General features: G+C 46.7%; 1 protein-coding gene across 3 annotated transcripts in view; it reads left to right on the plus strand.

Annotated features, from left to right (window-relative positions):
• The window catches only part of EXOC4 (exocyst complex component 4), a 632,193-nt gene that overhangs the window by 454,511 nt on the left and 155,161 nt on the right, over positions 1–22,521 (plus strand). For all 3 annotated transcript variants that reach the window (XM_030575818.1, XM_030575739.1, XM_030575663.1), the window contains exon 11: positions 14,122–14,341. In XM_030575818.1, the coding sequence (XP_030431678.1) occupies positions 14,122–14,341 (220 nt within the window). The remainder of the gene's footprint in view (positions 1–14,121; positions 14,342–22,521) is intronic.

A 22,521-nucleotide genomic window follows, 5' to 3' on the forward strand; every position in this document is an offset into this window, starting at 1 on the left:
TTACCGCCGTGTCGGTCGTTGGAACTGTGGAGCGCGGCATAGCTGTCCTCCACGTCCCTAGCTCTCCTAGTTTCTATCGCTTATCTCTAGTTCTATATAGTTGTTAATTAGTATTGTTAAGTAGATAGTTTAGTAAATAGCTGTTAAGTAGTTTCTTGCCGGGGGCTTAGCCCTTCCCGGCACCGGGCGCCAGGCTCATGCCTGTTTCGCCAGGCTTCAAGCAGTGTGCGGCCTGCAAGAAGCCCATGCCTACCAGCGATCCCCACGAAGCGTGCCTGAAGTGCCTCGGGGAATCGCACAGATCTGACAAGTGCCGCATCTGTAAGGCTTTTAAGCCGAGGACAAAAAAGGAGAGGGATCAGAGGCTCCGAACTCTCCTAATGGAGGCGGCACTTGACCCGTCGACTTCGCAGACCGTGGTTTCGGCACCGGCACCGGATCGCTCCGGCACCGAGAAGACTCCTCGGCACCGACCTTCTCCGGCACCGGAATCAGAGCCTAGGCCGTCGAAGTCTAATACTCCGGCCAGGCAGACCCGGCTTGAACGCCCGGCCTCGACATCGGCCGCGGCGCCGCCGGCACCGTCAGCACCGTTGACTCCGGGCCCGGCGGGTCTGTTGAGTCCGGTGCCGCCGAGCTCCCCCATGAGATCTGGGGTTGAGATAATGGTCCCATCCACACCGGAGACCTTCGCCTCGGCTCGGGACCTTATTGCCATGACGGAGCCTACTCGGCTGCCACCCCCGGTTCCTCCGGTGCGGGTCACGTCCAGAGGCAAGCCCATGATGTCGGCACCGCCCACGGACAGTCGTTCGCCATCCAGGCCCCGACGTCTTGGGCGCTCCAGATCCCGACGCCGCTCGCAGTCCCGGCACCGCTCCCCTCAGCGGTACCGGTCGCACTCGCGGCACCGGTCGGCATCGAGACGGTCGCGGTCAGGCTCCAGTCGACACCGGCACCGCGACTCCAGGAGCAGGTCCCGACGCTACTCGCCGCACCGGTCGACCTCCCGGCACCGAGCTGGTGGCAGGTCCCGGTCCCGATCTCGCTCGACCTCCCGGCACCGAGCTGGTGGCAGGTCCCGGTCCCGGTCGATCTCCCGGCACCGAGCTGGTAGTAGGTCCCGGCACCGAAGCGGCGCCCGGCACCGTGACAGATCCCGGTCCCGAAGCAGCGCCCGGCACCGTGACAGATCCCGTCCCGAAGCAGCGCCCGGCACCGTGACAGATCCCGGTCCCGAAGCAGCGCCCGGCACCGTGACAGATCCCGGTCCCGATCCCGGCACCGTTATGACTCCCGGCACCGGTCCCCGGCACCGAGACGATCCTCCGTGCCGGCCCGCGCAGACCCGTACCATCCAGGGTCGGCCCCGCCGTGGCCCTCCAGGCAGCTGTCCGTGTCCTCCCAGACGGACAGCGGCTATGCGCTGGGCACCGACCGGCAGGCGGCGCTGTTTGCTGATCCGCCGCTGCAGGACCAAGGCCCCCCACAGTGGGGATTCTGGACACCCTGGGCGTACCATCAGGCCCAGGGCCCCCAGCAGCTCCCTGCTAGGCCGGCGACTGCAGAGCGTAGGGCCCCTGAAGCCTCTTTGTCTCGCCCCCCTCCCTCCCCGGAAGGGGACGAAGGGTCCAAACAGCAGGACTCCGCTGCGGCTCCGGAGACTGAGGCGAGGGCTGAGGAAGACCCTCAGTTGGACACTATTGTGCCTGGGGTCTCATCATCCTCCTCCCCATGAGGCGGTGGCGGGTACCTCCTCCAACAGTCCCCCCCCGCTGGATCTCAGGGCGCACCACCTCCTCAGGCGATTGGCTCAAAACCTGAGTCTGCAGGCAGAGGAGGTCTCGGAGATAGAGGACCCAATTGTCACCATCCTCTCTTCCGATGCTCCCACCAGGGTCGCCCTGCCGTTTATACGGACCATTCAGGCCAATGCCAATACTATCTGGCAGTCCCCGGCCTCCATCCCTCCGACAGCGAAAGGAGTCGAGAGGAAGTACATGGCCCCTTCTAAGGGGTACGAATATTTACATGTTCACCCGACTCCCGGTTCACTGGTAGTGCAATCGGTGAACGATAGGGAGCGTCACGGCCAGGAGGCTCCGGCCCCCAAATCCAGAGAAGCCAGGGCGGATGGACCTCCTTGGCCGTAGGTGTATTCGGCTGGGGCGCTGCAGCTCAGGGTCTCTAACCAACAGGCCCTGCTGAGCAGATACGCCTTTAACTCCTGGGTGGCAGTGGACAAATTTAAGGAGCTGCTGCCACAGGATGCTCGCCAAGAGTTCACGGCCATCTTGGACGAAGGCAAGAAGGTCGCGCGCACGGCCTTGCAAGCCTCCTTGGACGCTGCGGACTCGGCTGCCCGTACCCTCGCGTCAGGAGTTATGATGCGTCGCATCTCCTGGCTGCAGGTTTCCGGCCTTCCGCCAGAGCTCCAGCACACGATACAGGACCTTCCTTTCGAAGGCCAGGGCCTGTTTTCCGATAAGACAGACCCCAGACTTAAGAGTTTAAAGGACAACCGGGTCATTGCGCGGTCCCTCGGGATGCACACCCCCGTGACACAGCGTAGACCCTTTAGGCCGCAACAACAGCAGCACCATCGGCCGTTTTCCCAGTTCCGCCAGCGGCAGGACCCTTACAGGCGCCGCGGCAGGAACGGGAGGCGCAGGCAGTCCGGGGAACCAAGGGGGGCAGAACCAAGGCTCCTCAAAACCCCCGCCTGGTCCTAAGCCTTCATTTTGAAGGTGCGCTCGAGGGCGCAGTAACAGTTTCCCCTACGGATCCTTCCCCTCCGTTTTCCCAACCGCCTTTCGTTTTTCCTCCCGGCGTGGTCCCAAATAACATCGGACCCGCTGGGTCTTGAGCGTGGTGCAGACGGGGTACCGCCTGCAGTTTGTTTCGTTCCCTCCTTCCCGCCCTCCTTCCTCGTCCCTCTTCAGGGACCCCTCTCACGAGCAATTCCTTCGGCAGGAGGTGCAGACGCTCCTCAGCAAAGGAGCTATAGAGGCGGTTCCCGAAAACGAGAAAGGCAAGGGTTTTATTCCCGCTATTTTCTGATCCCCAAGGCCAAGGGGGGCCTCAGGCCTATCCTCGACCTGCGAGAACTCAACAAATACCTCGTGAAGTTGAAGTTCCGCATGGTATCCCTGGGGACCATTATTCCATCCCTGGATCCGGGAGACTGGTACGCCGCCCTCGACATGCAGGACGCGTATTTCCACGTTGCCATTTGGCCACGCCACAGACGCTTCCTCCGCTTCGTGTGGGGGTCGTCATTATCAATTTGCGGTCCCCCGTTTGGCCTGTCCCACGGCCCCGGGGTGTTTACAAAATGCTGGCAGTTGTCGTGGCGCATCTTCGGCGCAACCGTGTCCACGGTTCCCTTATCTGGACGATTGGTTGATTCGGGGCACGTCGGAACAGCAGGTGTACAGCCATGTCCCGCGTGATCACCGGCATGGTTGCGAGTCTGGGCCTCTTGATAAACACAGACAAGTCCACCCTGAGGCCCACTCAGAAGGTGGAATTTATCGGGGCCGTCCTGGACGCCACTGTGGGCAGGGCCTCGCTGCCTCGGCAGCGGTTCCAGGACCATGGCGGCGATCGTTCAACGCTTGCGGTCCGCCCCGTTGACGTCAGTGAGGACATGTCTAACCCTGTTAGGCCACATGGCGGCGTGCACTTTTGTGACCGACTACGCTCGGCTCCGCATGAGGCCTCTCCAGCTGTGGCTTATCAGTCATTACAGACCAAGCAACCGCTAGACATGTTAATCACAGTCCCCCAGAAGGTCTTAGATTCCCTCGGCTGGTGGGTGGACCAGTCCGTATTGTGTGCGGGTCTTCCCTTTCACCCGTCTCAGCCCTCGGTATCCCTGACAACGGATGCCTCAGATCTAGGCTGGGGGGCCCACCTAGGGACCTGCGGACGCAGGGCCTATGGTCCCAGGAGGAGGTGGGCTACATATCAACATGAGGGAGTTGAGAGCGGTCCGCCTTGCTTGCCAAACGTTTTGTCATCAGCTTCAGGGTCGTTGTGTAGCCGTGTCACGGACAACACGACGACCATGTATTATATCAACAAGCAGGGCGGCACCAGGTCCTCCTCCCTGTGCCTCGAGGTGATACGACTCTGGGACTTTTGCGTAGCCCACTCCATTCACCTCAGGGCTTCCTTCCTTCCCGGAGTACGGAACACGCTGGCGGATCGATTGAGCAGATCCTTCCTGTCACACGAGTGGTCCCTTCGACCGGACGTCGCTCTCTCCATTTTCCGGAGGTGGGGTTATCCCCGAGTGGACCTCTTTGCGTCCAAGGGGAACAGGAAGTGCCAAGCGTTCTGCTCCTTTCAGGGCAGGGAGCCGGGTCGATAGCGGATGCCTTCCTCATCCAGTGGTCGACCCACCTGTACTATGCGTTTCCTCCGTTCCCTCTGGTTCACAAGGTCCTCCTGAAGGTGCGCAGAGACAGGGCTCGTGTGATCATGGTGGCCCCGGCATGGCCCAGACAGCACTGGTACACCATGCTGCTAGACTTGGCCGTAGCCGACCCAGTTCCCCTGCCCCTTCATCCGGACCTGATTACCCAGGACCACGGGTCCCTCTGTCACCCAGACCTGCAGTCGCTGCACCTAGCGGCGTGGCTCCTGCGTGGCTAACTGGTTCCGAGCTGCGCTGCTCCACGCCTGTGAGAGAGGTGCTCTTGAGCAGCAGGAAACCATCCACAAGAGCCACATATTCGGCAAAATGGAAACGCTTCTCCTGTTGGTGCGTAGAGAGAAATCTCCGCCCTATGGAAGTTTCGGTATCCGAAATCTTAGATTATGTTTGGTCCCTCAAAGAACATGGTCTGGCCTTATCGTCGTTGCGAGTCCATCTGGCAGCTATCTCCACCTTTCACCCGGGTGCGGACGGTCGCTCCGTTTTTTCTCACCCGACGGTGTCGAGATTCCTTAAAGGGCTGGAACGGTTATTCCCTAACGTCCGTCCCCCCTGCTCCAACCTGGGATCTTAACCTGGTGTTGTCCCGGCTCATGGGGCCCCCCTTTGAGCCGTTAGCTACTTGCTCCCTGCTTTACCTCTCTTGGAAGGCTGCCTTTCTAGTAGCTATCACCTCAGCTAGACGGGTGTCGGAACTCCGAGCCCTTGTGGTGGACCCCCCATACACGGTCTTCCACAAAGACAAGGTGCAGCTTAGACCACACCCTGCCTTTCTACCCAAGGTGGTCTCAGCCTTCCACGTCAACCAAGAGATTTTCCTTCCGGTTTTTTTCCCAAAACCTCACTCCTCAGGCAGGGAGCAGCAGCTCCACTCGCTGGATGTCCGTAGAGCTCTCGCGTTCTACATAGAGAGGACCAAACCCTTCCGCAAATCCCCCCAGCTTTTCGTGGCGGTAGCGGACCGTATGAAAGGGCTCCCTATCTCCTCCCAGAGGTTATCCTCGTGGGTTACGTCCTGTATCAGGACCTGTTATGACTTGGCCCATGTCCCTACGGGCCGTGTGACTGCGCATTCTACCAGGGCGCAGGCGTCGTCGCTGGCTTTCCTTGCCCGTGTGCCCATCCAGGAAATCTGTCGGGCAGCGACCTGGTCATCGGTCCACACCTTTGCTTCCCACTACGCCCTGGTCCAGCAGTCGAGAGAGGATGCGGCCTTCGGAACTGCAGTGCTCCATGCCGCGACTTCTCACTCCGACCCCACCGCCTAGGTATGGCTTGGGAGTCACCTAACTGAATGGATGTGAGCAATCACTCGAAGAAGAAAAGACGGTTACTCACCTTTGTAACTGTTGTTCTTCGAGATGTGTTGCTCACATCCATTCCACACCCGCCCTCCTTCCCCACTGTCGGAGTAGCCGGCAAGAAGGAACTGAGGAGCGGGCGGGCCGGCAGGGATATATATTGGGCGCCATGGCGGCGCCACTCCAGGGGGCGACCTGCCGGCCCACTGGAGTTGCTAGGGTAAAAAGTTTCCGACGAACGTGCACGCGCGGCGCGCACACCTAACTGGAATGGATGTGAGCAACACATCTCGAAGAACAACAGTTACAAAGGTGAGTAACCGTCTTTTTCAGTTCCAACTGGTACTGCAATGTATTACAGGGTCAAGTGCTGTATATAAGCCTCTCCCACACTTCTCTGTCAAGTATGTTGCGGTCTTGACTGGCAAACTCTATTTTCCCAGCACTGAGCAGAGGTTAGCGACCCAGCCAAAATGTGCGGTGCTTTTGTGATATAGGCAGAAGCTGGCGACCTCAGCCAGGACTGAAGACAGGTCTCTGCACTCTCTACTACTTTAGACCACAGATGAGCTAACTTACATTAAATTGACACCTAGTTACTTCGATGACAGATGCCTAAGATTTAGTGGTCTCCCCTTAACACTTGCCAGTTTTCTTCGCTAACTGTTACCTCAGCATTTTGCCACATTGCCTGGGTACAGGGAATCCTTCAGATACTGACATCAACTTAAGTATTTTTCTGAGAGGAGGCTCACAAGCTTTTAAATACAATCACCATGGACGGATCTCAATAAGGAGTTGTGCGTACACCTTCCGTTAGCTTGTGCTCTGTCACCTTGGTGGGAGCTTGGGCTTCCGTTTCCTACATACTATTCCCTTCAAACAGTCTTTTTGTGTAGACAGCTGGTTTATCTTTCATATTGTTACGGTATTGATCATTAGCACCTTCCTCAGAGATATATCAATTCAATGGTAACTGATAATACTGTAAACAAAATAATTCCTAACGGTCTAGTTTTTCTGTGAAAATACTGTGCATTCCATCATTTTAGTGTCTACTCGGCTGATGGGTCTTCAATGGCAAATGATCTCTGGTGTACCCACAATGGCGGATGTTTGATATTTATTGTACTACGCACATATGTAATGATCTGAATCACTTGACACTTCAAGAATCTCAATAGGATTTCCCTTCAAGAGTAAAGAAAGGAATGAGAGGATGAAATGGAATGAGGACTGTGTTAAGAATTGGGATCTATTCCAGTGAGATTGTTTTGTCAGCCGGCTTGGTACATGAAATAGCTGTTCGGGGGGTGGAAGAAAGCAAGCCAATGATTTCATTGCAAGCAGAGTATGTCATAAGCAGCTCCGTAGTACCAGTTTCATGGGATGTTGTTTAATCACTTCTCTCCCCATGCCATATTCTCATAGCTGCAGTGAGTAGGGACATTTGATGTGAATCCCCTTAGTTATAAAGGAGAGAAAGTGTCTGGCAGGATGTTCTCTGTGTGGGTTCTAGGATTTCTTAAGTATCTGAAGAGTGTGATCACCAAAGAGGAAGAAAAAATTGTGTAAGGTGACACATAGGCATAACAGGATGAAACGAAGAGAAGGAAATTTAGGTTTAATATCACAAAAAACTTCCCAACAGTGAGATCTATCAAGCTTTGCACTATTTCATCAAGGGAAGTGATGAAAACATCCACCACTTGGGATATTAAAATGTAGACAAGACAAAGCATTCAACAGTGTAACAAAGGGAATAGTTCTGCACCAGCAAGGGAATTGACTGCATTCCCTAGTTTGTTTTAATCATCTCTTATTTCTGTTTTTAGGATTAAACTTCAAAACAACTCCTTATTTTGTTATTAGATAAATATGTACACAGGGTGACGGGGAAGTAGTTTAAGTGTCGACCTGTGAAGTAGAAATGAAAGTACAGAAAATTAGGGATGCAAAAATTCTGCTGGCTCATCTAGTCCATCCACTATGCTGCTGTAAGATTGGTCCCTAGGGAATGTTTTCCAATGCACTGTACAGTCTCTTTCTGAATAGTATGAAGCTTCCATCACTTCCTGGGGGTGCCTATTTCACAGTCTCATAGACTTCACAGTTTATTAATTCCTCCTGCTAATCAATCTAAAATTACCTTAAAGGCTGAAAAATGATTTTGGAAAAGCCGTTCACAATGAAAAGCTTTTCAAACGCCCCTCTTCTGCTGTGCTGCATACAGTGAATTGAGCTGATTTGTGTGTGTCCTGCCAAATGTTCTGTCTGTTTGTCTACACTTAGATTGTGGTCTTCTCCTAGCTGATGCTTTCCCTTCTTGAATGTATGAAAAGCACCTACCACATCATGGGAACTACAATAAATTATTATTATTTATTATGATAATACAAAATAGTCTATCGTGAAATAAACATGCAATGATTCTGGAGTAGTTGTGTTGTGAATGGGGATTAGCTAGTATATAATAGGCAGGTTTTTCAAAAGCATCTAAGTAATTTAGAAGTACAAATCCCATTGAATTTCAGTGGGACTTGAGCTCCTAAATGATTTAGGTGCTTTTGAAAATCCAACCCAGTTGTTTATTTTGGGGGCACTTTCGGGTAATAGCTTCATTAGTTAAATCAGGGTAGGCTTAACTGAAGTTGCTGGTGTTACTGCAATTCAGTGAGGCATTTTCTATGTTTTTAATGACATTTCTTTTTATTAGAGATTTAATAACAAAAGGAATAAACGCCTAAACGTGGGACGAATGATGATACAAGTTTCTGAATCAATCTTTTTTTTTAAACACATTCAGCATAGGTAAGGCAGCCATCAAAGTTGGGAGTTAGAATGACTTAAATATTCTGAAATTATGTGCTTTTTTAAAAAAAATTGAAACGGCTGTCATTTGCAAAAAGGCACTTCATTTTACCTAAAGTGCTTTTCTGTCTACAGGGAACAGTTAATTGTAGTCACAAATCACCTCAAATGCTTTCATAGAGAGAGAAAACAAGTTAAATTTGTATATCGCTGCAAGTGCAGGTTGTGAATTGAATATGAGTTGCAGATTTTCATTTTTTCCTCATCTTTTCAAGATCTCCATCCCATGCAGACATTTCACAAAAATGTATATCTGATCAGCTGAATCCCGCTTAGCTTCATTAGGATTTTGGACAATTACAGTAGAGTATATGCAGTGACCGTGGTCCAGGATCTGATGATGTGCTCGGTTTGCATTTTTGTATGGAGAAAGCTTTGGAGCATTTTGCAGAAGGAAGAATGCAGTTATGTTAAATAAGTGTAATTACCAAGTGTTAAGAGAATGTTCTTGATGCGCCATATGACTTACTCTCACCCATCGAGAGAGTGCACCCCACAGTGCGTTAACCTTTATGGGTTTTTCTTCAATTTTCATGTGCCAGTGAGAGATGGTTTTAAATGAGGCTGGTGATACTATTTCTTGAATCCCTTGAAAATTGCATCTGAAGGGTTCTTTTTCTAGTAAAACAATCTAAGCAGACCATTTGAACCAAAGCTCTTCCTCTGAGGCTTCATCCCTTCTTTATGATCCTGTTTGGCAGCAAAGTGTATCTAAAATTTCACTCTTTGGAGAATAAAATGAAAATAGTAGCTGTTGAAATGATCATTGAGCCATTTTCACCATCATGAGGATTTCGTATGGGGTTTTTTAATTTGGATTTATGGAAAGGCATCTGATTCCAGAGGCCCATTGGCACACAGTCATGTGTGCAGCACACACTCGGCTGTGCCTCATTTGAGGGTTTTAATCCAGAGTCAGTTTTCAATTATTTTTATTTTTAAACCTTTTATATTGGTGAGTTTTTCACTCAAAATGACTTTTTTTTTATCCTATTCTGTGGGTGGGATGACTGAGGGGGTGAGCTGAGTGAGGAAGATTTTTGGAAGCTATTCTTGTGGAGATATTTATTTAATGATGATGGTCACTCAGTCAAATGTCTCATGTCTGTTGTAAAGATCAGAAAGTGCCTAGGGTTCAGATAGGTATTTGTCATAAATTGAAATAAATAATAGTCTATATATGTGCCTGTCTATAAAATATTATGAGTCAGGCTGGGAGCTGAGTAGGACTTTCCCTGAAGTTGCAGCTCTGGGCTGCTTCAAGCTGTTCAGGTCCAGCCATCTGAACTGAGCTTTCAATGGGACCTGCCCCTGCTGGGCCCAGGTCTGTGGGGGAAGAAGCTGCCTAAGTCAAATGGAGAAGGGTCAGAAAGAAGGATGGGACGGGGGGACAGGGAGTGTGGGCGGACAGGTGACTGGTGGCCAGGTTGCTGGGTAGGGTTGCCAGCCTCTGCCTTTCCTCTTCCCCCAAGGCCCCACCCCCATCGCTCTTCTTCCCTCCTCCCCCCATTGCTCGTTGCATTTCCACTCTCCCCTCTACCAAGTCAGGAGGGACTCACCTGTGGAGCCAGGGCTGGGAGCTGCAGCTGCCCAATGCAGGTAGGAGGCAGCCCTGGCTGAGTAGGGGCAGGTGTGTGTGATGACCTGCCACCTCCCCACCCACAGTAACCAGACTTTGGATGTCTGGTCAGGTGCCCTTTTCGGCCAGACTTTCCTGTTGAAAACTGGTCACCTGGCCACCCTCTTGCTGTGGGATAGACAGATCAATTAAGGACATGGATGAGGAGGAACAGGGATTGGCCAGGCATGGAGACTGAGGATAAGCAGCTGGAGAGTTGGCAGGAACAGGGAGTAGGTGGGCAAGGAGATTGGGATTGGGTATGGGTGGAGACTGGGTCAGGGAGTCCAGAAGAATGAGATGGAGGATTTGTTGGGCAAGGAGTCTGAGATCGGGGCTGATTAGGTGAGGAGAATGGGGCTGGGACAAGCCATGGTGTGAAAGTGACAAGACTGGGACACAAAGATAGATTGGTGGGAATGGGGTAGAAGAGGTCACAACTGGAAGGAGTGAGCAGACGAGTCTGTACCCATTAGATCACATGCCCCTCTAGAGCCTGGAAGGGAACCCAAGGATCCTGAGTCTCATCGTCCTTCTGCTGTTAGCAATTATGTGTGAAATGCACTGGAAAAGTGCCCCATCCCTCGCTAGTGCTGATCCACATAGAGGATGACAACCAAATGATGCTGTCTGTTATTCCAGTAACTCAAGTGGCAGAGCTTGGTGTGATGGATCTAAAGGTTTCAACCCTGCTGCTGGGTACACCATCTTGATTCATTCCCAGAGTAGGTCCATGCCGTTCACTGAAGGAGGGAAGAAACCTGTGAAAAAAATTGTATGCGATCATGTAATTGAAGATCGTATCATAATGCATACTTGCAAGGGGGACGAACTAATGTTGTAAAAATAACCCTAATTCTGGCATTTCCTCCCTTTAAGTGCCAACTCTGCAACCTTAATAATGTTCTTTTAATATAGGGGGTTTTGTGTGTAATATATTTTCCATAAGATCAGTTTTTTAGTGAGATCATAAATAGTGAGGGTAGGGGAAAATCACTTATAGCATCCACCCACACTGCTTAGCTGTTCTCTTTGAGATGACATCCTTATTAGGTTTTTACTCAATCTTTTCTCATGCAAAATCCCCACTTACTTTAATGGAGTCTTTTGAATCAATGAAAATTTCAGTGTTTCACTGTCATTACCATGATCATTTAATCCTACTGTTCTTGAATATTTGCAGCGAGGGTTCCTCGACCATATCTCTCGGTCATCCATTCCACTGCGTATTTGCTTTCGCTCTTAATAACGTTTCCCTAATATTTAGCTTGAATTTTCTTTCCTTAGCTTTAGACCATTGTTCTTGAAAGCTTTGCTGAGCAGTGTTAAGTTTCACACTCCCTAAATCATCTCTGCCTATCAGCCTTCACATGCACTGTGATTACTTTATGGTTCGCGTCAAGTAAAATACAAATCCCTTAAAGCACTGCGGACACACTTCTGGTCCTTACTGAATGAGAATGAGCCACTGTCGCCCTGTCTGTGCCAAGAAATTACATTATATTAGAACACCTGGTTACCTAAACTGGTGTAGTTTCCTGATGTAGATAAGGTCTATGGTGATTGAAGTGGGAGCCTTAGGAGAGTTTTGGGATAGAAATGAAGTCACGGGGCTGGGAGCTAAGAATTCTGTATCTAATCCTGAGTCTTTTGATACCAACTCTTCCTGTGGCCTTCAGCAAGTCGTTTACACCCCAGTCCTACGGACAGCTATGCACATGCTCAAACTGTGAACATGTGAGTAGTCCCTTTGACCTCAGTAGCAGTATTCATCAGCTTAAAGCTTAGCATGTGCGTATGCATTTGTGGAACTAGGCACTCTGCCTTGCATTCCTCATCTGTAAAACAAGGATACTACCAGGGGCATTGGGAAGGTTAATTCTTATTTTTAAAATTACGTTCCAGATCAGAAATGCTCTGTAAGAAGCCCTGTATAAGGAAGGGTATCCATATAAAGAGTGATATGAACATTGCAAATAGATATAGGAACAAATATAAAAGCGCAGTAGGTCACAGCTTAATCATGACAAGCATCCCCTTGAAGACATCAGGAAATGTCAGGCCACAGAAGTTGGTGACATTGGGTGTGTTATTTCAGAGATAGGCCTCTTCTGCCTCTCTCCTGCTTCATGACTCTGCAGTTTCCCTGGTGGATAACTTTATTCGCTTTATCGATCTGTGCAAACAAGGGAGTAAACTGCCTTCCTTTGTGTTTCTCTCCATGTGCTTTTTGCTGAGGAAGTCCCACTGCAGCTGACAGTTGAGTGAATTTTCAAAGTTATTGGACTGAATGGGTCCCCATGCGGATGCTGCCTCACCCCATATGTGTCATTTTAGACTGATGAAGTCAGCAGAGTGTAAGCATTAGGGAACAAATGGTTTATATCTGAAAGAAATCATGCTGCTGAAATTGGCAGGGGACACTCTATCAATCCTGCCAAGAGAAGTTACCTCATCTAGAGAATTACATGTGGAAGTACAAAATATCGGCAATTAAGAAAATCATATTGATCTGTTCGGGGGGCGGGGGGGCATAGTAAATGCTAAGACATCGCTGATAAATGCTGGGAATGTCAGAAATGCCTCCGTTCAAAAAATTCTTTCCATGGAGAGCAGGGATGGCCCAGTGGTTAAGAAACTGACTTGGGAGACTTAGGTTCAAATCCTGGCTTCACCACAGGCTTCCTGTGTGACCTTTGGCCTGTCATTTAGTCTCTCCATGCCTCAATTTCCACCTCCCCCCCAAAACAAACAAAAAGAAAAAACAGAGTTAGTAGCACTGCCCTGCATTACCAGGGTGTGGTGGTGAGCGTAAATACATTGAAGTCTGTAAGATGCTCAAATACAGCTGTAATGGGAGCCACACAAGTAGTATAGATTGATAAATCAATTAATTGTGACTTCTCTTATCGTCTTCATCACTTCAAGAAATAAAGAAAAAAAATGACTCACTTCAGTCATTTTGGATGTAAACCAAAGAAATCATCTTTGCCTTGAGGGTGTCACTTTATTGATGTGAGAGGAGGTGGTTCGTGGAAAAAGCAGCTATCATGGCTAAGCAAATTATGTCAGTGAAATAAGATGTGTTGATGGAGAAGATGCTGAAATTTTTGAGGAGGGTGGGACATTAAGTGCGGGGTGATATTTGGAAAAAGGCAGCATGCCTTCTGCATGCATATAAGTGAATGTGGTCCACTCACTTCTCCTGGAATAAAGTAATAATACATAGCACATATACAGCGTTTGTCTTCCAGGGATCAGTCAGTGCATGAGGAGAGACACTGTGGCCAAGTGGATAGAGCACTGGACTGGCACGCAGAAGATCTGGGTTCTATACCTGGTTCTCTGGGTGACTTTAAGCATGTCATGTAACCTCTCTGCATCTCACCTATGCTGTCTGTAAAAATGGGGATAATGATACTAAACTCTTTTGTAAAGTGCTTTGAGATCTGCTGATGAAAGGAGCCCTTTAAGAATGAGGGGTTGTTATTGTTCGAAATAAAGTGGAACATCATTTTACAGAAAGGGAAACTGAGTCATGGGTAAGTAAAATGATTTGCCTAAGTTCACATGCAGGTCAAAATTTTCAAAAGTGACTAATGATTTTGGGTGTCTCCATTTTAAGTGGATTCTCAGCCCTTTCTGAAGATCAGGAGCCTCTAAGGAATCTCAGATTGGGTACAGTCAAGGGCATAGCTGGGGATAAACTCAGGAGTCCTGCCTGTGTCCAGTGCACTCTGTTAGAACTCCATTGCCTCTGAATCTTACAGCTCTTCCCCTCCAGCTCCCATGATTGACCCTGTGTTCTTCCACTCGCTGTGTGCATGGGATGTGTAGGTCATGGTAATTGTATTGTGTGGCTAAGTATGATTTCCCTTTTTATATTTTAGATTTATTCAGGAGATTGAGCATGCCTTGGGCCTTGGCCCAACCAAACAGTGTCCACTCCGGGAGTTCCTCACCATGTACATCAAGAACATCTTCCTTAATCAAGTCCTAGCAGAGATCAACAAAGAGATAGAAGGTGTCACCAAGGCATCTGACCCCCTGAAGATATTGGCCAATGCGGACACCATGAAGATGCTAGGAGTGCAACGGCCTCTTCTGCAGGTACCCAAGCTGAGCGACTCGCCAGCGTTTTTCTCTTGTCACATGCCTGTGGCTGTATTGGCAGCAGAAGCAGTGTGCAATTTTTTTTAGGGAGATGTATTACATGCGTTCCGATATGGGTCCCCTTAATTTGGTGGCTTTTACCTATTTATTGTTTTGTACTCCCTAACTTTTGCATTGGTGTGTGGAGGGAGGAGGCTGCCAAACACGAAACAATCTCTCCCTCGTCCTTAGCTCTTTTTTCAGGGACTAGTACTTGTCGCACCCGGCTCTGATATGAATGAATTCCTTACCTCCCCTTCATTCTGAAACCAGCTTTCACTCCTGTGTTGCTCCCCTTGCATTTTTCCTACTGTCCCCAACACCCACCCAGCAAGTTACACCTGTGTTTTGCCTGTGCAGAAGGGTAAATCACACCGCCAACCCTGCAGTTAATGGCATCTCTGCATCTCACCCATTATAGTGCACTAATCTGGTGGTAGGGCTTATTCTTCTTCTTGGACCTTAGCATGGCACTTTCAAAAGGAATCCAGATGATATAATCATCCAATAAACAACAGTAAATCCATCATGAAGTATTGTTATCAGCTTTCTTAAAACGTTTGCTATAAGCGTTTTTTTGTTTTAATACAGTATCTTGTGTCTGACATTTGGAAACTGGGGATGCTTGCAAATCTTAGAACATTTCAAGCTGACTAAACAGTATTTTGTTATTAAGAAATTTGGCTTAAAGGTTACAATATTTAAATGAGACATGCTTCATTGGAACAGTTCTTTATCAGTCTCATAAGGACTAGTAGGGATTGTAATAAACCTATTTCTTCTCCTTACTTGGGTGATAACGAAATACTATGGAGGCCCATTGAGAGGACTGGTGTGGTGACCAGTGCACAGGACTAGTGCACAGAACTGAGTTCTAACCCTGGCTCTGATATTGACTCTTCTCGTGGCTTTTTTCAAGTAATTTAACCTCTCTGCCTCACTTATCTCATCTATAAAATGGATACATTATTACTAGTCCACATGACCATAGGTGCTGGAACTACGGGTGCGGCAGATGCTGCCGCACTCCCTGACTTGAAGTGGTTTCCATTATATACAAGGTTTACAGTTTGGTTCGATGGCTCTCAGCATCCCCACTGTACAATTGTTCCAGCACCCCTGCACATGACAGTGGTATTTTGAGGATTGATTAACAAGTGAAATTGTTTTATGAAGATCAAAAGTGCTGTCCAAGAGCCTGCAGAATATGTATCACTGTCAACTATTTGCAACTTACATTTTGGTTTAGAAAAGATTAATTGTGAAAACAATCTGTAGCAGTCTGTATTTCATGTTTTGTTGTTCATACTAATGATCTTCAAGACAAAAACCACCAGTCAATTGATCCAAGTACAATGGATTTGAGTTGCTGTTTCTCCAGCAAGTTTAGAATATATTTAAACTATCACAAACAAATGGAAGCTAGAGTTAGAGGAAAGATTTTTGAAAGTGCCTAGAGGGATTTAGGAGTGCAAGTCCCTTAGATCAGTGTTTCTCAACCACCGGTCTGTGAACCGGCACTAGTCCACAGCAGCCTCCTTGGCAGTCCCTGAGATTTCCTTGACACAGTTTAGAAGGGCAGCAGGCAGCCGGGTCCCTGAGATCTCCCTGACAAAATTTAGGAAGGCAGCAAGCCGGTCCCTGGTTGAAAAAGGTTCAGAAATATTGCCTTAGCTGCTTTGGAGACTCTTCTCTTCACAGTAAAATATTTTGGGGCAGCACAACACCTTCAGACTACTAGGTTTTTAACATGGATGTCTCCTCCCTGCAATGTGAATCTTTTACAGTCACCTGCCAGCCTCCATTTGCAAGACCAGTGGACCTAATACATTGTCAATAACATGTCCCTCATATATGATGTCACAAAATAGCATTGTTCCAACCGAAGAGCAGCCGTGATTGTTAAATGAGCATATGGAAAATGACAGGGAGTGGGGGCACCTGTGGAGTAGCTTTTTACCTCTGGACTTCTGAGTTCAGGTCCTTACATGAGCTGGAGATAACTCATCCTAGCTTTGGAATAGCAGAAATGTTACAGATCAGAACTGAGGTGTAAGAGCAGGACTGCAGCGGCAGGCAAGCTGCAAGGCAGGACCATGAAACATAAACAGAGTTGTGTGAAGAACCCTCCATTTGACTAGTAGGGGTTTTTATAGATCAGAACTAGAAAGCTGATGCAGAGCGATCTGGGTCACTTGGAAAGCTGGGCACAGGCAAACAATATGGGGTTTAATACGGCTAACTGTAAAGTATATACAATTCATTCACAAACTTAACACCATTAATTTGGGCTTGACTAGGACTGGGAGTGGCTGGCTCACTACAAAAGCAATTTTTCCTCTCTTGGTATTGACACCTCCTCATCAATTATTGAGAGTGGACCACATCCACCCTGACTGAATTGGCCTTGTCAGCACTGGTTATCCACTTGTGAGGTAACTCCCTCCTCTCCATGTGCCAGTATATTTATACCTGTATCTGTAATTTTCACTCCATGCATCTGAAGAAGTGGGTTTTTACCCACGAAAGCTTATGCCCAAACAAATCTGTTAGTCTTTAAGGTGCTACCGGACTCCTCATTGTTTTTGTGGATACAGACTAACACAGCTACTCCCTAATACTTAATATATACATAGAAGAACAAAAAACATCAACCAGACTTGCAGGATATGAAAATCTATCCAGGGAAGCAGTGACGTGGAAAAAGATTTGAGAGTCATGGTGGATAATCATTTAAACATGAGCTCCTACCGCAATGCTGTGGCCAAGAGGGCTAATGTGATCCTTGGATGGATAAATAAGGAATCTCGAGTAGGAGATTTCCCTCTGTATTTGGCATGGGTGCAACCACTGCTGGAACACTGTATCTGGTGCTGGTGTGCACAATTCAAGAAGGATGTTATTAAATTGGAGAGGACTCTGAGAACAGCCAAGAGAATGATTAAAGGATTAGAAAATCTGCCTGATAGTGATACACTCAAGGAGCTGAATCTGTTCAGTTTAACACAGAGAAGGCTAAGAGGTGACTTTATTATCGTCTGTAAGTACCTATATGGGGATCATATGTTTAGTAACGGGCTCTTCAATCTAGGAGGGAAAGGTATCGTATGATACAGTGGCTGAAAGTTGGTGTTAGACAAATTCAGACTGGCAATAAGTAAATTTTTAACATTCAGAGTAATGAACCATTGGAACAATTTACCAGGTGTTGTGGTGGATTCTCCAACAGAGACAATTTTAAAATTAAGATTGGATTTTGTTCCCAAAGATCTGCTTTAAGAATGACTCTGGGGAAGTTCTGTAGCTTGTATTATGCAGGTCAGACTAGATGATCACAATGGTCCCTCCTGGCCTTGGAAACTTGGAATCCATGAAATGGATTGGCAGAGCTGGATTGGCCAGAGTGTGGTATAGTTCAAGAGTGAGGTGTGTCTGCACTGGTGGAAGTTTTGCATGATACTTACTCATCCCATGGCTGTCTCCAGTACTAATAGTTCCTCACTTTCACAAGTTCTGAATGAAAGAGGAAATAGACATGGTCGGTTGTGGGCAGTAAAATCCTTTGAGACTTGACTTTCAGTAGGTAGTGGAAAATCACATTTCAAGTCTGGTCTTCTGGCTTCCAGGGCAGAAAACTGTATTAAAACTGAAATAAAAAGATGCAGTATAAGGCAGAGTGATTTTAATTCAAGACTAGATGGCTTGAAACAGCATAACCAGTCAAGTCCATTAGAGTTGTATAGGAAAAAATGCAGATTATTGTTGTGGGCATTCCTTGGATATCTTGCTTTTTTCTCTTTTTCTTTTACATCAGTAACTTGCTTCTGAGAATTAGAATGGATAAGAAACCCAAATCAATCTGCCCAAGCAGATGACCTTAGCAGGAGCTGATAATTCTATTTGGTCATATCAGAGTGTAGGCTTTGGATCAAGGCCATTGAAGCTATTAACCTTCCAAATTTGTTTTGGATTCTTAGCAAGATGATATATATAGATATGTGATATATGCTTGCCTCCTCGGTAGCCATGTGAATTTGCTTAAGGTCCATTTGAGGTTGAAGAGACGGACTGCATTGTGATTTCTCATTCAGTCCCTATAATTTGTCAATCCTTAGTACCTTTAGTGAGGCTTGCCACAAAGGGTATGTCTACACAGTAACTAGACACAGGACCCTGTGAGATGGGAGGGGCCCAGAGCTTGGACTCTGGCTTGAGCCCAGAAATCTGCACAGGAGTGAAACAGCCCCACAGCCCAAGCCCCATGAGCACTAATTGGCCGATGCAGGCCAGACGAGGGTGTCTAGTTGCTGAGAAGATGTATGCAAAGTGGCTAGTCGTGGTGGTAGTTTAATGATGTAGACACACATTCACTAGGAACTGGGTTAAGAACCATCCACTCCCTTTGCATGGTCCACCTTGACATGTTTGAAGCAAAGACCTCCATCGTAGGGGAAGGGTTCTCTGCCATCCTAACCCATCGTGTCCCTCTCAAATTAGTGATGTAATTTTACAATGATGAAGCTAAAAACGTTGTTGTAGCCCATTAAAAAAATCAACGCTTAACTATGAATAAGACCTCATAAGTACTTTTAAAGCCATTATTCTATAGTCAAATGGAAGACTTTTTTAATCACTCCCCTTTTAATGCTGCCTGAACAGTCATGAACAAAAAACGAAATTGTTGTCAAATATTCTGCATTAAAGTTTATGCTGCAGTTGTTTAAACCAGTATTCAATCAGGCTGAAAACAGCTTGACAACTTCTTATATCCTGTTCTCATGCTGTCAACATCAAAAATGATAGATCTTTTCAGCAAGGTGGCCTCTACCAACAGTGACTTTGGAAATGCATGTTTCACGGTTTATGCCCAGTGAAAAGTCTTTCTTGCTGTTTGATCTTTGCAACTCCTGGACTATACAGCGCAAACCAAACTGGAATTGGCCTTTAAGGCATATGCATTTACTACCATGTATCATAGCAGCATCTTTTGTCGTATATGGTAGGGCATAAAAGTTTCCGACAATGGGCTGATTGCTGAAAATCTAGTTATAAAGTCTCATTCAAAAATCTGAGTGCACAGCTGCTTGCCGGATAATGACTTGCTTGAGATAATTACCCCATTGCCTGGACTGATTATCTCACACGCTAAGCTGAGTCACTGCCAGGATCACTTGTGACTTTCCTGAGAAAACATTACCAACAGCAATGGCACATTGTTTTTATCCTGTCAAATTATGGCGTGTTAGTAAGAAGAATGATCACAGTGAGGGGCGTTCAACTGGCCACCAGTGGTGAATGTTGCACACATTGGTTCAAAGTGGATTTCTTTGTTATTAGAGTAAACCAATTAGTCTTCTTTAAGGTCCACTTGCAGCAGTAATCAAAATCTATTAGGCTACAATTGTGGCTGATCAATTGAATTTCTTGGTTTTGAGGGTGAACGTAACCTTTGAGGAAGCACCTGTGATTCTAATAAATAAATTCTAATAATATTTTACAATGACACTGTAAAAGCAGCAAAGAATCCTGTGGCACCTTACAGACTAACAGATATTTTGGAGCATGAGCTTTCGTGGGTGAATACCCACTTCATCAGATGCATCCAAAACATCTGTTAGTCTATAAGGTGCCACAGGATTCTTTGCTGTTTTTACAGATCCAGACTAACACAGCTACCCCTCTGATACTGGATACAATGGCACTGTGTGTCAAGAATATCAAAGTGCTTTACAGATAGTTACACCCTATGTGGCAGATGATATCCATTTTTGCAGATGGGAGAACTAAGACACCAAGCAGTTGAAATAAGTTCAAGGTCACATTGTAAGCTGTTGCAGAGCTTTAAATAAAACCCAGGAGTCCAGTTCCCAGTCTTCTGTTTGAACCACTAGACAAAATTCCCTCTCACTGGAGAATCTTCCTATTCACTTGAGTGTTTCTTTACACTGATTCTTGCTCCCTCAACATACTACTGTCTCTTCTGGAAGCATTTACACTCTACATTGAGACAGATCATGTGACCACAGCATGGTCTAAATGCTGTTGCTAGTTTAAGGCAAAATGTTACAATTGATTTGTTTTATTTTAAAAAACAAGTTCACGCGCATATTTGGTAAAACATAGATGGGAAAACGAATTGAGTTGACAAGTTCATAAGGATTTATGTGGACATACTGGCATGGCATGCCATCAGGCTGAATTATTTTCTTTATCCCCAGTATAGGAACATCCCACTGCTTCCCTCCCTGCCCCCTACGCCATCATAACAGTAGTCTCAGCTTCTTCAAACCATCTCACTAATGTGCTTCAAACTTGACCAGAAGGGGACAGAAGTAGGAATGAGTCTAGAGGTCAGTCTCTATGTCCATTCCGTCCTGACTCTCTTCATGAGACTGCCAGTTAAGGAAATGTCTGGAGATACTTGATTAGCTACATAGGTGACACCACCATCTCATTTTGTTTAGGCCACCAAATGTGTGTCATATGCTAATAACTTTTGGCCAATTCCAGCCCCAGCTGGATTTGAATTTATGACTCAAAGAGTTTACCAATGTGTCCATCTTGTTTCTAATAACAAAATCATCCAAAGCACAGGACTTGGTGGTGATGAGGGACTTCAACTACCCAGACATCTTTTGTGAAAATAATAAAGCAGGCTACACATTATCCAACAGGAATGTATTGGAGACAATTTTTTATTTCAGAAAGTGCTAGGAGATAGCTGTGCTAGGTTTGATTTTTGACAAATAGAGAGGAAGTGGTTGAGAATTTGGAAGTGGAGGGCAGCTTAGGTGCAAGTGATCATGAAATAGTAGAGTTCATGATTCTAAAGAATGGTAGGAAGGAAAACAGCACAATAAAGATAATGGATTTCAAGAATGTAGACTTTAACAAACTCACAAAGTTGGTAGGAAGCAAGTCTTAGGGAAAAACAGTTAAGAGAGTTGGCAGTTTTTCAAAGAGACGTTATTAAGGGCCCAAGAGCAAACTATCCCACTGCATAAGAAAGATAGGAAGTATGGCAAGAGACTACCCTGGCTTACCCAGGAAATCTTAAATGATCTGAAATTCAAAAAAGAGTCCTACAAAAAGTGGAAACTAGGTCAAATTACAAAGGATGAATATAACCAAATAACACTAGTATGTAGGGACAAAAATAAATAGGCCAAGGCACAAAACGAGGTTAAACTAGCTAGAGACATTAAGGGTAACAAGAAAACATTCTACAAATACAGTAGAAGCAAGAGGAAGACCAAGGACAGGATAGGTCCATTACTCAATGAGGGGGGAAATGCAATAACAGAAAATGTAGAAATGGCAGAAGTGCTGAATGACTTTTTTTGTTTGTTTTTCACCAAAAAGTTTAGTAGCAATTGGACATCTAACATTGTGAATGGCAGTGAAAATAAGGTAGTTTAGAGGCTAAAATAGGGAAAGAACAAATTACAAATTACTGAGACAAGTGAGGTGTCTTCAGGACACCATGGCCTAATGAAATACACCCTAGAATACTCAAGGAACTGACTGAGGAGATGTCTGAGCCATTAGTGATTATCTTCTAGAAGTCGTGAAAGACGGACGAGACTCCAGAGGACTGGAAAAGGGCAAATATAGTGCCTAGCTATAAAAAGGGAAATAAAGACAACCCGGGGAATTACGGACCAGTCAGCTTAACTCCAGTACGTGGAAAGATAATGGAGCAAATAATTAAGTAATCAGTTTGCAAACACCTAGAAGATAAGTAACAATCAATGTGCTGCAGGGACGTGCTGGCTGCCGCTTCCCACAGTTCCCATTGGCCAGAAACGGCGAACCACGGCCACTGACAGCTGCTGGCAGTCGTGCCTGCAGATGGTCAATGTAAACAAACTATCTCACAGCCCGCCAGCAGATTACCCTGACAGGCCACAGGTTGCCCACCACTGGTCTGGATACTACTTAGTTCTGCCTTGAGTGCAGGGGACTGGACTAGATAACTACTCGACATCCCATCCAGTCCTGTGATTCTCTAAATATTTGCTTACCCAACCTAAGTGATATCCTATCATTTAAGAAACTTCTTAATTTATTTCACATATTTATTTTATTTTAATTTTTATCAAGTGCATAATTAAACCCAAGCCGCTTGTGCGGAGCTG

Source organism: Gopherus evgoodei, chromosome 1, assembly GCF_007399415.2.
Source record: "Gopherus evgoodei ecotype Sinaloan lineage chromosome 1, rGopEvg1_v1.p, whole genome shotgun sequence".
NCBI lineage: Eukaryota > Metazoa > Chordata > Testudines > Testudinidae > Gopherus > Gopherus evgoodei.